This window comes from Eublepharis macularius, chromosome 12 (assembly GCF_028583425.1).
Source record: "Eublepharis macularius isolate TG4126 chromosome 12, MPM_Emac_v1.0, whole genome shotgun sequence".
Lineage (NCBI taxonomy): Eukaryota > Metazoa > Chordata > Lepidosauria > Squamata > Eublepharidae > Eublepharis > Eublepharis macularius.
This window is the reverse complement of record NC_072801.1, coordinates 14636293-14650622: the sequence shown is the minus strand read 5'-3', so window position 1 is coordinate 14650622 and position 14330 is coordinate 14636293. Positions and strand designations below refer to the sequence as shown.

The 14330-nt window shown below is 48.5% G+C and overlaps 1 protein-coding gene across 1 annotated transcript; it reads right to left on the bottom strand.

The window, feature by feature from the left end:
- Positions 1-5048: 5048 nt before the first annotated feature.
- Positions 5049-9569, bottom strand: WFIKKN1 (WAP, follistatin/kazal, immunoglobulin, kunitz and netrin domain containing 1). The gene is made up of 2 exons (XM_054993478.1): positions 8693-9569; positions 5049-6929 (listed from the first exon to the last, which is right to left on the bottom strand). Exons 1-2 carry the CDS (start codon positions 8945-8947, stop codon positions 5436-5438), a joined length of 1749 nt encoding a protein of 582 aa, XP_054849453.1. The 5' UTR covers positions 8948-9569; the 3' UTR covers positions 5049-5435.
- Between the last annotated feature and the right edge of the window lie 4761 nt (positions 9570-14330).

Here is a 14330-nt window from a genome sequence, read left to right as displayed (position 1 = left end):
TAGATTCCAAACACCCTGGAACAACCAAATGGAGTAATGTACATATAAGGTGCAGTTTGCCATTCACAGTCTTCCAGGGTTAGACAGACTGTAAATGGAAAAACAAGTACAGCAAAGCTTCTAGCCACAAAGAATGAATCACCAGCACAAATATACAATGACCACAACACCGTCCACTTCCAACTCTACACGGTTGCTCTGTGGACCTAGAAGAGAAACACCCAGAATTACAGAATCTGGGGTGCTGCTTTCCCCTGTTCAGTTTCTGAAATTTAATATAAAATGCACAGCACAATCTGTAGTCTTCCAGAATACTTCATCAGCATTGTCAGGGTGGTAAACAAGTCCAACAGGAGATGAAATTATTCTTTTACTCTTCGCGCCGCATTCTTCAGCACAGAATGAACCTACACATTTCAGTAGTGTCTTCCCAGATGTCAGAATAACCCTGTCAAAGCAAAATATTACCATAATTATGACTGAAAACTCCAAGATGTTCCACACCACTAGCAGCCAAACATCTCCAAAGGGGACCTCCCCCCTTCCCAAAACAACTAGTGTTCTTCTGAGAACCAGACACATACTTCCTGTGAACGTTTAAGCCTTTTTTGCTCGGCGATTTTTGCCACTTTTGGCCCTGTACCTCTTCATGTTCTGACTTTCAGGCGCTTAACTCCCCCTTCAGATTTCAATGTGGTGTTTCTGAAGGGGGAGTTGAGCGGTGGAAATTCGGCAGAAAGCACAAAGAGGAATAGGGCCAAAAGCGGCAAAAATTGCCCGTGCAAATAAGGCCTTAAACAGGTTCCATCCCCACCTAACATAAAATGTAACCAAGAAGCAGCAACTTATTCATTCCCTTCTGCCAAAATAGCAATTAAATTGCCTGAAGTTTGACCTCACACATCCTTAAACCCTTTGCTGTTCAAAAGAAGCAGCACGGCTTCCCCACCCCGCCATACCAAGAGAGGGACTCCATTATACATGGTTGGGCACTGCTTTCAAAGTAGAACAGAAGCCCCCTCGTAAAACAGGGAGGAACAGAACCTTACAGGGTTGCTTGAGAGTTCATTGCATGACATTCCATGTGTTCAGATAGGGCAGGGCAGGGCAACTGGTCACGTTTCATGCATGTAGTCGCCAGTAAGTCATTTATCAAGTGTTGTCATTTGGTGTTATCTAAGTCTGCCACCAGTGTTAGTTTGCACGCTTCCACTCCATCCAAGGCCACAAAACATCACAGGCTCCAGGGAAGCCATGGCATATAAAAAACAAGAGGGTAACTTATCTTGAACTGCTGTCCTCGGTAGTATAGGAGTGGAACAGTCTCAATGTCAAAGGGAGATCTGCCTCTAGTCATAGGCAAGATTTGGAGAAATCAGCATCCCTCAGTCTCCTGGAAAAGGTTGATACCAGAGAAACAATTCACAGGAAACAAATAATTCAGCATCTTTAAATGGCCACCTGCACAAACAGAAGTTCTACCTCAATCTGGTAGTATCTGTGGAGGCCTCTCCGCAACCCACCCAAACTTTCCCATACACTAAACACAAAGGGTTAAAAACACACACTACCTCAAACAATGCAACAGCCGTTGAAAAACAGATTCTCCTCTCCAAATCCCACCCACTGTATGAAGACGCCAACAGCAACTGAACAGCATGTGAATTCCATACGGGACCTGTGTAAAATGCGTAGAAGGCCAAAACAAAGAAACACTAACCCTGCCAGATCCATCATCATACACAGTGCTGTGCTGTGATTGGCCTGGGCACATGCAACTTTCATGGCCACAAGCAAGGTAACACCTGGTGTTCACAAGCATGTGTCCCTGGAGTAGATACCCAGAATCTAACAGAAAACCCGGCAGAACCAAGAGGACACAAGTTACTGCCTTTAAAATAATGTTGATTATTACTCTGAGAGCCCCAGGGTGAGCTGCTGACATGGTCTCATAACTGGAAAACTCCTGGAGATCATTCCACTGGACTAAAGGACACTGCTGCCTCAAACGCTAAAATGAGTTACCTGTGTATCTGTTCTATTGCAGTCTCCACGTTTTCCTGCTAGGCCAAAAGCCCCCGCGACAAACAAACACAGAGATCCCAGGCAGCTGGCATTTATCCTGGATCAGACTTTTCCCAGCTCTTTGAGAGTGCCCACCCAACCAGACTCCTAAGACGCCTCCTGCTTATTTCCCCGGGGATATCGGGAAAGACACGGGTATCTTGAAATGATCCATTTCCAAGAGAACTCTTCAGTTACGTCCACCATGGAACCTGACTGCAGAAAGAGCTGAGGCACAATCCCGTTTTGCCACGGAGGCATCGTCCTTCCACCTGCAGAACGTGACCAAACTACTGCAATCCCACTAGAAACAGGAAATCTCCGCCTGTTGCTAAACCCCCCACAAACAGGAGTCTCCTAACTAAGGAACACAGAACTCTGCCATCTCTGTGAACATGACAACAGGTACCCCACAGTAAGTAAGATCCATGGAAAGTTGGTTTATTTACTCGCACCTACAATGAAAAAGAAAGCAGGGCCCTTCAAAACCAGTACGGTGGTTTCTGACTTTGGCGGTTGCTGAAATACTAGTAGTTTACTTTAACTTTAAGTAACGTTAAGCAACAGGCAAGCCTATCGTATCACACAACTGCCTGAGCAGGAAAACGATTCAAAACAGTCTCGCATTATTAACTCACCATCCAGAACTCTGAGGACTGTTTAACTCCCTTCTACACCTACACACACACACACACACCTGTAAGAAAGAGCATCCTCACCCCTGGGGGGAAATCTTTGCCCAAGTGCCGCCTTCACCCTGCCAGTGGTGAAAACGCGATTCCTCGTGGAGATGTTTTTGCAAGGTCCTAGGCTGACAAAACCGCTTTCATTTGTTCCAACTTGGAGGCCAAGCTGAGAGCAGAACCAAGACCTGAGGAGCCCGACGCTCCTCCTTAACTTTTTATTATGGATAGTTTCAGATTGATCCTGCCTATGGATACTGAAAGGGTCCTCGGGAACATTAGGGCTACCACGTGCCCCGGACCCATGCCCATCCTGGCTTTTGAAATTTTGCCAGGAAAAGATATTGGTGCCTTGAATGAAAATAATAAATGTTTCCTGCATTGACGGGGCTCTCCCTAAAGCTTTGAAGGAGGTAGTTTTTAGACCTCTGTAAGGCAAGGCATGGGGTGGCCAATTAAACCCTTTCACAACCTGGAACCCCCATATTTAAAGGACTGTCTCCTTCCATATGTTCCAGTGCACCAGCTACAGCCTTAGGGTAGACATCTGTTCATGATCCCACCTCTCAGGGGAGCCCATGTGGCATCAACCAGAGCTCGGCCTTTTCCACCGTGGCCCCTGAACTGTGAAACGGGTTGCCCGAGGAGGTAAAGGGCGCTCCCACCTCCCAAGGTCTATTGGTCTGTCACAGCTTTTGAGGGACATGAATGGTAGGCATCTTTTAATGGGGTGAGGGCTTCGGGGGTTATTTTATTTTGGTATGAACTTTAAATGTTTTTAATGTACTGCAAACCATCTTGAACTACAAGGAAAGGCAAGGTAAAAAAAAATAGAAACAGCAAATAAAGAAACAGCAAATAAAGCCAGACTGGGCATATGATTATGCATTTCGACTAGAGACCATTTTGACCTTGGCAGATGCTACACCTCTACCTTATTGCCATCACAAAACCACATTATTACGTCCAACCAGGGCTTTTTTTTTCTGGGAAAAGAGGTGGTGGAACTCAGTGGGTTGCCCTCGGAGAAAATGGTCACATGGCCCGTGGCCCCGCCCCCTGATCTCCAGACAGAGGGGAGTTGAGATAGCCCTCCGTGCTGTGGCGCGGAGGGCAATCTCAACTCCCCTCTGTCTGGAGATCAGGGGGCAGGGCCACTGGCCATGTGACCATTTTCAAGAGGTTCCAGAACTCCATTCCACCGTCTTCCTGCTGAAAAAAAGCCCTGCATCCAACCAACAGACTGGAATGGGCTCCCTCCCCTCCTCTGCTCAACCTCTCCATCAGAAGGGCCCAGAAGAAGTGAAGAACAAAGCTCCAGTCCCTCACACAGTCTTCTGCGTTGTGTAGGCCCGCAGTCCCACACTTGATGTAGTCACAACTGTGTGTTAACAATCGTATGGAAGGACGGTGAATAGTTGTCTGGAGCAAGTCCTTCCTCCCACGGGGTAAGCAGGGCAGAAAAGAGGCTTCCTACCCCTCACGCCTCTGTGATGCCATTGCCCACAAAAGTTCCTTCGCACAACACACCAGCCAGAAAAGGGAGGGGAGGCCACCTGCTCACCTGTAGCTGTCACTCAGACTCCCATCTGGAGCCCGGAGGAAGGTGGACCACCAAGAGGCCTTCACCCAAGGGTGCTCTCTCATCTGCCACTTTCAGCAAAAGAGCACCGGCTGTGAAACAAACATCCAAGAACGGGACGCATCTCGTTCTCGTAACAAAAGAAGCCTCAACCTACTGCCTGCCCCCAAGGGAAGCCCCTCCCTCTGAAGTCCCCAAAAGTCTGTAAGCCGCCTTGTGTCCACAGGTGGAACTTTCCCGGCAACTGAGGCTGCCCCACTCCATAGACAGGAGAAAGCACACGACATTTTCAGTTATTTTCACAAATGGACTGAGAAACCAAGCGCCCACTGACACCCTCCTCAGTCTTACCACAGGCCATCTTCGGGGGGAGGCATGTCAAAGATCTCTCCGCCATTCAGAATCAAATGGAGATTCCTTTGCCTTTGCAACCTATCCAAATGCCAAAATGGCTGAGGAAGGAACGTGTATATGGAAAAAGAAGCCAGCAAGTTTAAAACCAGAAAGATTGAAACAGCATTCCTTGTAGTATCTTCTACAGAGTAATTGAATAAGCAGAAGACCGTAAAACATTCTCATCACCATGCATGACACAGGGAACACAGAGTTTAGGCATCAAGTCCTTAATCAGCTATCTACTCCTTATACAGAATGTTCAAAACAAAACTCATCCACCCCTCCCCTTCCCATTCCACCCCACACAACAAATCTGAAAGAGGTTGAGGACACGGACAGAAGACAACAACCCATGCCTGGGGGGGAAAGCACAAAAAGTTCTTTTAATTTTACACAGGTCAGGGCAGAGTTGTACAGGCACCAAAAGATAAATTACAGCTCAAACAAAAACAGACAAATAGGTAGTTGCAAGCATAGTGAAGCTCATTATAACAGAAAACTGATAATAATCGCAAAATGTTCCAAAATGGGAGGCTGGATCACAGGGTGGCCCAGGGTGAGGACATCAGGATTCATTTCCGTCCATCCCTTCAGCGACACGTGGGTTTTCTAAGAGGGGCAGCCCCACCAGGTTTAGCTTAACAGCAAGGGCAGTCAGAGATGGACTGTCTTGCGGCTCCTCCCTCATCCACAGAGGAAATCCACTGATGCTAGTCCCGGAACCGGTCAAGAAGCTCACAGGTCTTTTTCTCCAGAAGCTCATGGATCTTCTTGACACGCTTGTCATTGGCAGCTCGAACATAGCTGTCAGGGTCGAGAACCGCCATGCCATCATGCACCTCCCCCATGATGATGAGAGGCCCGTCCTCGGCAGTCATATTGGGACAGGGGCAGTTCCAGTCCATATCCGACAAGGTCACCTCCAAATACTTGATGTCAAAGAACCTGAGACCCATCTTCTCATCCTTCAAGATGTCATCCAAAGCAAAGCGGGCGATGCCAGAGTCCTGGTCTTCCACAACTTCCATCAGCCGCCCCACAATGGCAAAGTCGCTGCGGCACAGGCTCGAAACCATCTTGCTCTTCAGGCGGCATGCTTTGCAGCGGGACGTCTTGAGGAAGGGGCAAATGTCCTCGCAGTTCTCCTTGCTCTCGAAGTTGTTCTCATTGCCTTCGCAGCCTCCGTAGATGAAGGAATGACACCGCTTCATCAGACGATTGTAGGCCCAACGGGGCTCCCAGTCCTTGCAGGGACCCTGCACCACAGGAAGGGAGCACGGGTCGACTGCATTATCGGCACAAGCCAGGCGGCACTCCTCATATGTTTCAAAGCGGTTCCGGTTACCACCACATCCTCCATAGCGGAATGTGGAACATGACCCCTTCTTTGAGTCAAAATGCCAGCGGACTCGGTAGGCCTCGCAGTCCCGTTTATCCGGTTCCTTCAGGCACTCTCCAGGAGGGAGACGTGAGATGCCTGGTGCCCTCGGCTCCCATCCAGAGCGCTCTCTCTCAATGACCGAGAGGGGAAAGTCTGCTCGGAGAAGACCAGCAGCATTCCTGGCTGTGCATGTGTAGACTCCAGCATCTTCTGGCTGCGCATTGTAGACCACAAGCTGCCCGATGTTGGTCACCACTACGTTGCCGTACATTCGATCGGGACGCATAATGAAGTTTTCCTGGCGGTCACTCTGCTTTTCCCACGTGATGTCAGGGCGTGGCCGCCCGCTCACGTCACAGTGGAAGCTGACAGTCCCGCCCACGTACACTGACCGGTGAAACGGGTTGTTATAGAGTGCTGGTGGGACCGGTGCCTCGGCAGCAGCTCCAGGAGTTGGGCGGGCCGTCGTCTCTGTTGGTGCCGGGCTGGCGTCAGGCCAGGCAAAAATGTATTTGCAAGGTACCACGGCCAGGCCAACGCCTCGGATGCAAGCCTCAGCATCCATATAGCACTTATTATAGTAAGTGAGTCCATCAGAGGCACAGGTGAAATTGGGCTCTTTCTCACACCTGTCTTTGCACTTGCAGACGGGCTGCCCATCCCAGACATCACAATTGGAGCCCTGCTGCGTGCAAACGAAGCTCTCGCATGTGGCCTCCCGTGCCAGCTCTGGAGAGGACAGGCTTCCATCGGCGTAACGGGCAGCCACGCAACTCCGCAGGCCACAGACATTGGTGCAACATTTCTCAAAGCCCTCGCAATCCTGTAGGAAAAGTGAGAACAAACATTTAAAGTCTAGCTCAGAGAGCTTACAGCCTCCCTTTCATAGTAGGCTCCTCGTAAGTTGTCGCCTCAACTTGACCAGGTTGCTATTTAATCATACACCCCAGACCGTTATCTTCAGTGAAAACACATCATCTCTCTAAAGGGGCGAGACTAACTTAGAGTTTCTAAAATGCCCCCCTCACTCGAGTACAACCATCACAATCGTTTCACTCCACGAAGACTCTGAGCTCCTAACTCAACCCCACAGAAGAGCTATTTTAATGCACAGCAGCAGTCAAAGTGTGTCGCTCCTGCTATATCTCAACAATAATTCCAAATGGGGCTTGGATTAGTCCGTAGCAGAAGGATACAAAAGGGGTGCTGTGGCAGTTTAAAGATTAAGGTAGAGGTTTCCCCCATAATCTTTTTACGGGTCACTTCACCAGACATAGAACAAGGTACAGCCACCAGACCAATCTATCCACATAGCATGGGTGTTACCAATAAAGTGGCAACATCCAACTCAGTGCCCAGTCACAATACTGTCTCTCCTGATACATGCAAACCCCATCGCCTGGGATAAGGGACGTGCATGGATTGGCTGGCGCCAGGAAATCGTTCCCTTCTCTATGCAGCCCACATGGATCCTGAGACACTGCCTATGCACTTTGCATGGGTGAGAACGGGACATGGGGAACATCAACCATCCTCAAGGGACCCTGTGGAAACAACGCTGCACCCCAGGTATTTGAGTAAAGAATTTTCTTCTTTGCTTTCCAAACATTGTGACTGCACTCTGTGAACGTTCGTGGGTGGGTTGCACTGCCTTTACCCTATACCCATCACTGAGTCACAGCCACACGTGCACAAGAATCTATTCAGCTGTACAGCAGTTCTCATAACTATGAACGCCTGCCCAGAGCAGCAACTAAAAAACGTGAACTGGCCTTTGCCTGCTAACATCTGCACAGATGTTATGCATTTCACTGTACACTTTGCTGGAAACGCTCATTCCTTTCTCCTCTCCTTGGAAATGTGGTGATACCTGAGGGCTGGTCCCTCTTACTTTGTAGCCCAAGGTGAACAATGCAAACTGTCGCTAATTCACCTTCCTTTTCCATACAAGCCCCGTCAAAATGCCAGCAGGGTGGATGAGATCAATTTCTCCCCTCTTCCATGGCACTTAAAATCCTGATGTCTCAATGCACCCCAGCATGGTATAAGACCACCTCCTGCATATCATATAGCTGGCTGGGCAGGAAAAAATTCCACCCCCCCCCCCCAATAAAGCTGTCTCAACTCCCAGACAGGAAAAAAGCAGGGGGGGGGCAGGCCCAACAGTAGCAGTAAATGTAGGCCATGGGGCCACATGTGACCAAAATATACACATCAAGGAAACATCTTCAAAGGCAGATGTGCAAGAAAAGCTGTTAATCTAAGCACAACTCTTTATGCTGATAGGGAAGGGCTCTCTCTACAATGGGGCTAATTTAGCAGCCCAAAGTGTAGATCATCCCATAAGTATTCCCTGCCCTCTTAAAATGACCCCCTTTCCACTTGGCAGCATTTTCCTGGTCTCTGTGGCAGAGGGGATTCCCAGCTTTGCTGTTCTGGGTGCCAAGCATGAAACCTAGGCCACTTACACAGGCAAAGCACATGGCGCTACAGACCCTCCCCATAACGACTGCCTTCACCCTCCTTTCCCATAAAAAGGCATCTTGCACCCAAGCAGCCCCGTGGCAGCACCAAGGCAGCACTCACCCGGTCCGTCTGGCACTCTCTTTCACAGGTGCTCTGTGCATCTACCCAGAGGTTGGGGTTCAGCTGGTTGGGGCACACCCCCAGGTGGCTCGTTTGGATCGGCCGCAGGCTGGCCCCTTCTGCCAGGACGGAGAGCAGAGAGAGGATCAGTGAGGAAAGCATGGGGTCTGGATGACGCTCCCCGCCTGGCCCTCTAAGCCGGCTCTCACAGACGTCTCTCCGGGATCCCTTTCCCAGCAAAGTCCAGAAAGGCATCTGGCTCCGGCAGCCCTCCTGTTTTTCTCCCCACCCCAGCCAGGAGGGGAACAGAAAAAAAAAGTCTTCCACTTCGCCTCGTGTGATAGACAAAACAATCACATTCGCAAAGAAGAGCAGAGCCGGGAAGGGGGGGGGGGAGGGAGGAGGGAGGCAAGCTCTTGTTTTCAACACAAAGATCGCTCCTCTTTTCCCCCCAATCTCAATTTCCCCTATCACCAACTCATCTCCACGGCTTGCCTTCGATGCTTAGCACCCAGTCCACACACTGCTTTCCGCCACCAAAAACCCACAGGGCCCTCTAAAAATCAGCATCTCACTACAGCTCAACAGACCGGTCCCATCTTTAAACGCTCATTCAGGAGATGGTCAGATCCAACTTCTGTCCCTTCAAAAAGTTCTTAAATCACCCAAAATAAGGGTGCGCCTTTGGTCCAGGTTAGAAGCAAACGTGCCAAAAAACAAACCACGCACAAATATTTAAGCTGTAAAATCTCTTGACTTTTGCCTCCACCATTTGGGAATATCAAGAGGCACATCTAACCCCTGGTCAGTTATAAAGCTGCTCTGGGTGTGAGGAGGGGATACGGGGAGAAGAGGAGGGGGGGGGCTGTAACCTGAATCTCTTCCCCTCTCACCGATGTGTCTGGGAGTTTGGAATGGAACAGCTACTGACCTCAGACTCTAACCCTGTCTGGGTTGATCGACTGGACAAACACGAGGAGGAGATCAAAGGGGGAGGGAGAGAAACAGAGAAGAGCCTACCCAAAAAGAGACAGACACCAACCCAGAGAGTGGGGCGAATTCTTTTGGGCTGAGAGAACACCCACTGGCTTCTGGGACACCGAGAGAGCCTGATGGTACCTTGCAGGGCTCAGGCAAGGCCAGACCTCCGGGAAGATCCCTGGACACATTTTGGGGGTGAGAATTCTCCATTGGTTCTCTTTGCTTTAAGCTTCTGCACAAGCCACCCCCCCCCCCCCAGACAACTGCAGTCAGCAGCCAAAACAGAAGGTACTCAACCGGTGGATGGGGAATCAAAGAACACCCTGGAGAACTGACTGTAAGTGGCTCCGGGCCCTTCCATCTGGGTGGGCAGAAATCAAGAGGCTGACCCGCCACATACCAAGGCGGTATAATTCTGAGCACCAAACGCCAAGGAAAAGTTGCACATATATCAGTGCCACCATGCCAACACTGGCTTTGGCATCAAAAGAGCAAAGTTTCTGGCTCTCATACTGCAAAACGGGGGGGAAAGCATGAAATAGCACCGGTTAAACAAAAGTTGCTTTGAATATGGGACAGAACTCTGCTCTGTTGCTGCTGAGAGACAGAAGTCATCCTCCTGGAACAGAGAGAAGGGGCATAAAAAGCTGCCATAAAAAGAGCTGAGCCAGACAGGACACTGGGAGATGCTTGAAACCCATTTTTCCCCAGAGGTTGGCATGAGCTATTGTTCAAAGGCACATGTTGAATTACAGGCAGAGGCGGGAGAGGGAGTACAGCCCTTACCTCTCTATGTACTTTCAAAATTCAAACACACACAAGCCAGAGAGAAGGTATGAAAGCATCAGGGGTGAAATGGCGCATGATGGCAACATTAAGCCTTTCCCCCCACCATCATGGCTTTTCTTTTCCTTTCAAAAATACTGGTAAAATCTGCTCATGAATCTCCCCCCGCCGGATTGTATTCAACTACTGTCAATGTACCCATGAGTACCCATAAAGGACTCGCGTCTGATTCTCTTCCTTGGACTGTGGTTGTACAAACCCGCTCCTGCTCCATGGCCAGCGGAAACTAGCCTGGAGGCTGTGAGCAAGAGGACCTTTTCAGTGGTCGCTCACAGCCCAATAATAATACTTTGGGAAACTACAATCACTGAACCTGATGTGACTTACCATCCCGTCTGTTCAAACCTTATACATTTGCTATATTCTATGCCGGGCACTGCCTTGGGTGGCAGCTCTTCCGTGCCATTCAAGAAGGGCTGCCAGCCTTCCGGTCCACTGGTGTCCCTGGGCCTTTCACCACAGCTGGAGGCTGAGGCAGCTCTGGGAAAGGTCTTGCTCTCCTTTCTGCCATCCCAAGCAGAAGAACAAGCTAGGCATTGTGCTCTGCTTAGAATGAGCCCCGGACGGTGAAAAGTACAACTACGAACCCCACTGACGTTTAGAGGCGCTAAAGCTTCACTAGACCTGGACCAACAGGACTTCCCAATGGACCGCTATTTCCTATGAATTCAGAGGAGGGGGCGCTCTTCACTGGAGTTTTATGCCTTACTATCAAAATCTATCTGAGCTACTTTGGACTAGGCAGATGCCTCCCTCCCCAAGTCTCTCCCAGATTCGCTCCAGTCGCTTAGCGTCTCGCTATCATAAGGTTTCAAAGTGCTTAAAAGTGACTCCCAGTGGGGAACTGCACGTGCCTGTTTGGGTTTCTGTGCTAAGATAAGAAAGCCTTTGCCCAGGATTGGAAGGCCTCGCAGTGCCAGGCCATCAAATATTATCATTCAGATTACATCACTATTGAGAACTTATCCACAGACGGCCTTCTTGAACAGCGGTCACAGATTTTCTCCCTCCAATTTCCTTTCACATTTTTTTTAAAAAGTTATTTAATTTTTTTCCCCAACAATAAAAAACATAACAGTTTAAACTACCAACAAACCTGTAACAATATATAGTAACTAGAACTGGGGTAGATTTAAACTGATGGAATCTAAATACAATTAACTATACAGCAGTAATAGCAATTATATGGGATAGGAAATGCCCTAGCATAACCATTTCTTGATATATTTCTTTGTATTCCTTTCTAGGATGAAAACTTCTCTTCAAATGCTTCCTTTAGGAACAGGCTTCATGTGCTAAAACCACCAGCACGAAAGCAACCAAACCAGCCAACAAATGTATTCCTTGCTCGGTTCAGTTGAGCACACCTGCGCACCCTTCTAAAGAACCTGGCCCTCCAGGCTTAAGTCTCACTGAGAGGACTAATGTGTGCCTGGGCCATACCATTTCCATCTGCAGGGAAGCACTTGCATGTCCACCTGCCCTTAGAAATCAAGCGTGGCAAGGGAGAAGGATACTAAGTGATTTTTATGGATCGGTATCAATTCTTTGGAGGGAGCTATCCATCATATGACACCTCCCAGGAAGTGGTAGTCAAGAGACAACACTTAACCTTTAACTGATAAAACAGGCTGGGAAGGGTCAGTTTATACATAAGAGAGAATCGACTTAAGAGCGGGACTCGCTGCACGGCTCACAGAGAGCAACATTTGCAGTTGCCATCAGCCAAAAGAGCCACATTTATTTCCACCTGTGGCATGTTGCCTGCACCTCAGGGTGGCTTGCAGCATACCTGTTCCTCCAGTCTTGATGGCCATTTCAAGGTGGGAGCCAACTGCAAACCACACAAGCCCCATCAGGCAGGGGCTATTTGGGGATTCATGCAGGAAGTCACGCCTCTTAAATAGTGTTGCTGGGGGGGGGGGTTGCTTGAAAGTGAGCTACCTTGATAAGATCTCTTTCTCATACAACGTGTGTGTCTCTGGGGAGTGGGCTTAGCCATACTGTACCATACTGTAGTGGCAGCTTCTCAATCAAAGCAATGCTAGGAAAGGACCTGACCCCTCCCAAAGAAAACCAATCAAGAGGAATGTCCCTCAGGCATTAATATTGTGCCACAAAACACATACAGAGACCCTACACGTGCCAATAGAAAACTAGTACAAGAAGATTTCTCCCCAAGAGGCTTGCTTTCTGATTGCAGGGGACTTTTTACATGGGAGAAAAACGTCTTGGCACTCTGTCACTTCATTCTGCTGTTTTGTAAATCTAGATGAGCCAGGTTCGAGACCAATAGCAACTGAAAGACCCAAAAGTTTTTTCAGGGTATAAGCTTTCCAGAGTCAAGCTCTCTTTGTCAGACAGGGACATGTAGCCCTCATGTTGTATATCTAGCCCTCCTATTTCAGAAATGAAGAGTGGGGAAGCACTAGGAGCATTCAGCCAAACAGCCAGAACTCTCAGGAACGAAGACAATTTTACCAATTTAGATTTATAATCCCACTCTGTTAACAAGGCTCTGCGCATCTTAATGGACACGGTTACAATTTTACCATAAAAGGGAGTGACCGTGGAAAGGGGGAGAAAGAGACTCACATTTCCACAGAGCTGATACCATCCCAGAGATCTACATAAAAAGCAGAAGGACGAGATGGGTGCAAAGCTCTGGCAATTTGCTCCTGGTCCACTTCCCCGCTAGCATTAGTAGCATTCCACTTTCTACAGCTCTCTCGCCCATCAGCTGTGAGGCCAAGTGGATGTACAAGCAGGGCACAAATATTTTCGGGGTTAACAGAAAAGATGATAAATGTTGAGAAAGAAAGAAAGAAAGAAAGAAAGAAAGAAAGAAAGAAAGAAAGAAAGAAAGAAAGAAAAAGAGAAAAAGAGAAAAAGAGAAAAAGAGAAAAAGAGAAAAAGAGAAAAAGAGAAAAAGAGAAAAAGAGAAAGAAAAAGAAATTCCTGACCCCCTTGCTGGGCCAGTGTATTTCACACACCACGCTTAGATGTCTCACACCCATGCCACAGAGATCAAAAGCGAGAATGCAGGATCGAGGGGGGAGCGGGCGACCTTTGTGTCTAACACAGACCAGGTTGGAAAAGAGAGGCCCAAACTGCAGGAAGTTATCCTCTCTGGCGTTTGATCTGAGTGCGCTCTAAAGACCTCAGCCGTGACCCTTTGACCCAGGATGCCTGCCCTCCTTGGAGGAATCGACACACGACAGGCTAGAATTGCACAGACATCCACCCGGCACAGATATGTTCCAAGCACATTGCTCTGTCTGCAGGTAAATGATAGGGCAAGAAGCAAGGCCTCTCAACAGACACACACACACCCAGGAACCGAACCCCGTGGCAGACCTAGAGGCCAACTTTGTCCCCTCGTATACTGTGATGGGACCTTACACCATCCTGGGCTCATCCGCTTGGCATACCATCCAATTGAATACATGCCATCATGTGGCAAAAATGCCTTTCTACTATCGACGCTTGACAAACAGGGATGGTCCCTGTGTGAATCAATGAACACAAATGCAACACAGGAAATCACAACATTCAGAAACCGGAAGGGAAACTTTAATCTTCCTAGACATCTTGTTGCAGATCTGAAAGTTGCTATTCTGCAAAACAAACACAAGAACACCCCAAAGGGAATATATAATGTGAAAGTGCTGAACTAGAGCTCATCAAGAAATTAAAACACTGTGCCTCATCCTGGCTTAAACAGAGACTTGGATTTCCTTTCCATTACACTTTCTAATAGCTCAACAGAGTCCATTTTTAAGAAACTTTAATTCTCTCACCTTGACATGCT

Bases quoted from the DNA above. Each gene is read 5' to 3' on its own strand.
- WFIKKN1 (XM_054993478.1), bottom strand. From the start codon at position 8,947: ATGCCTTTCTGGACTTTGCTGGGAAAGGGATCCCGGAGAGACGTCTGT. The intron at 6,930-8,692 runs GTGAGTGCTGCC...CTTTTCCTACAG, and splicing joins GAGAGTGCCAGACGGACCGG to GATTGCGAGGGCTTTGAGAA.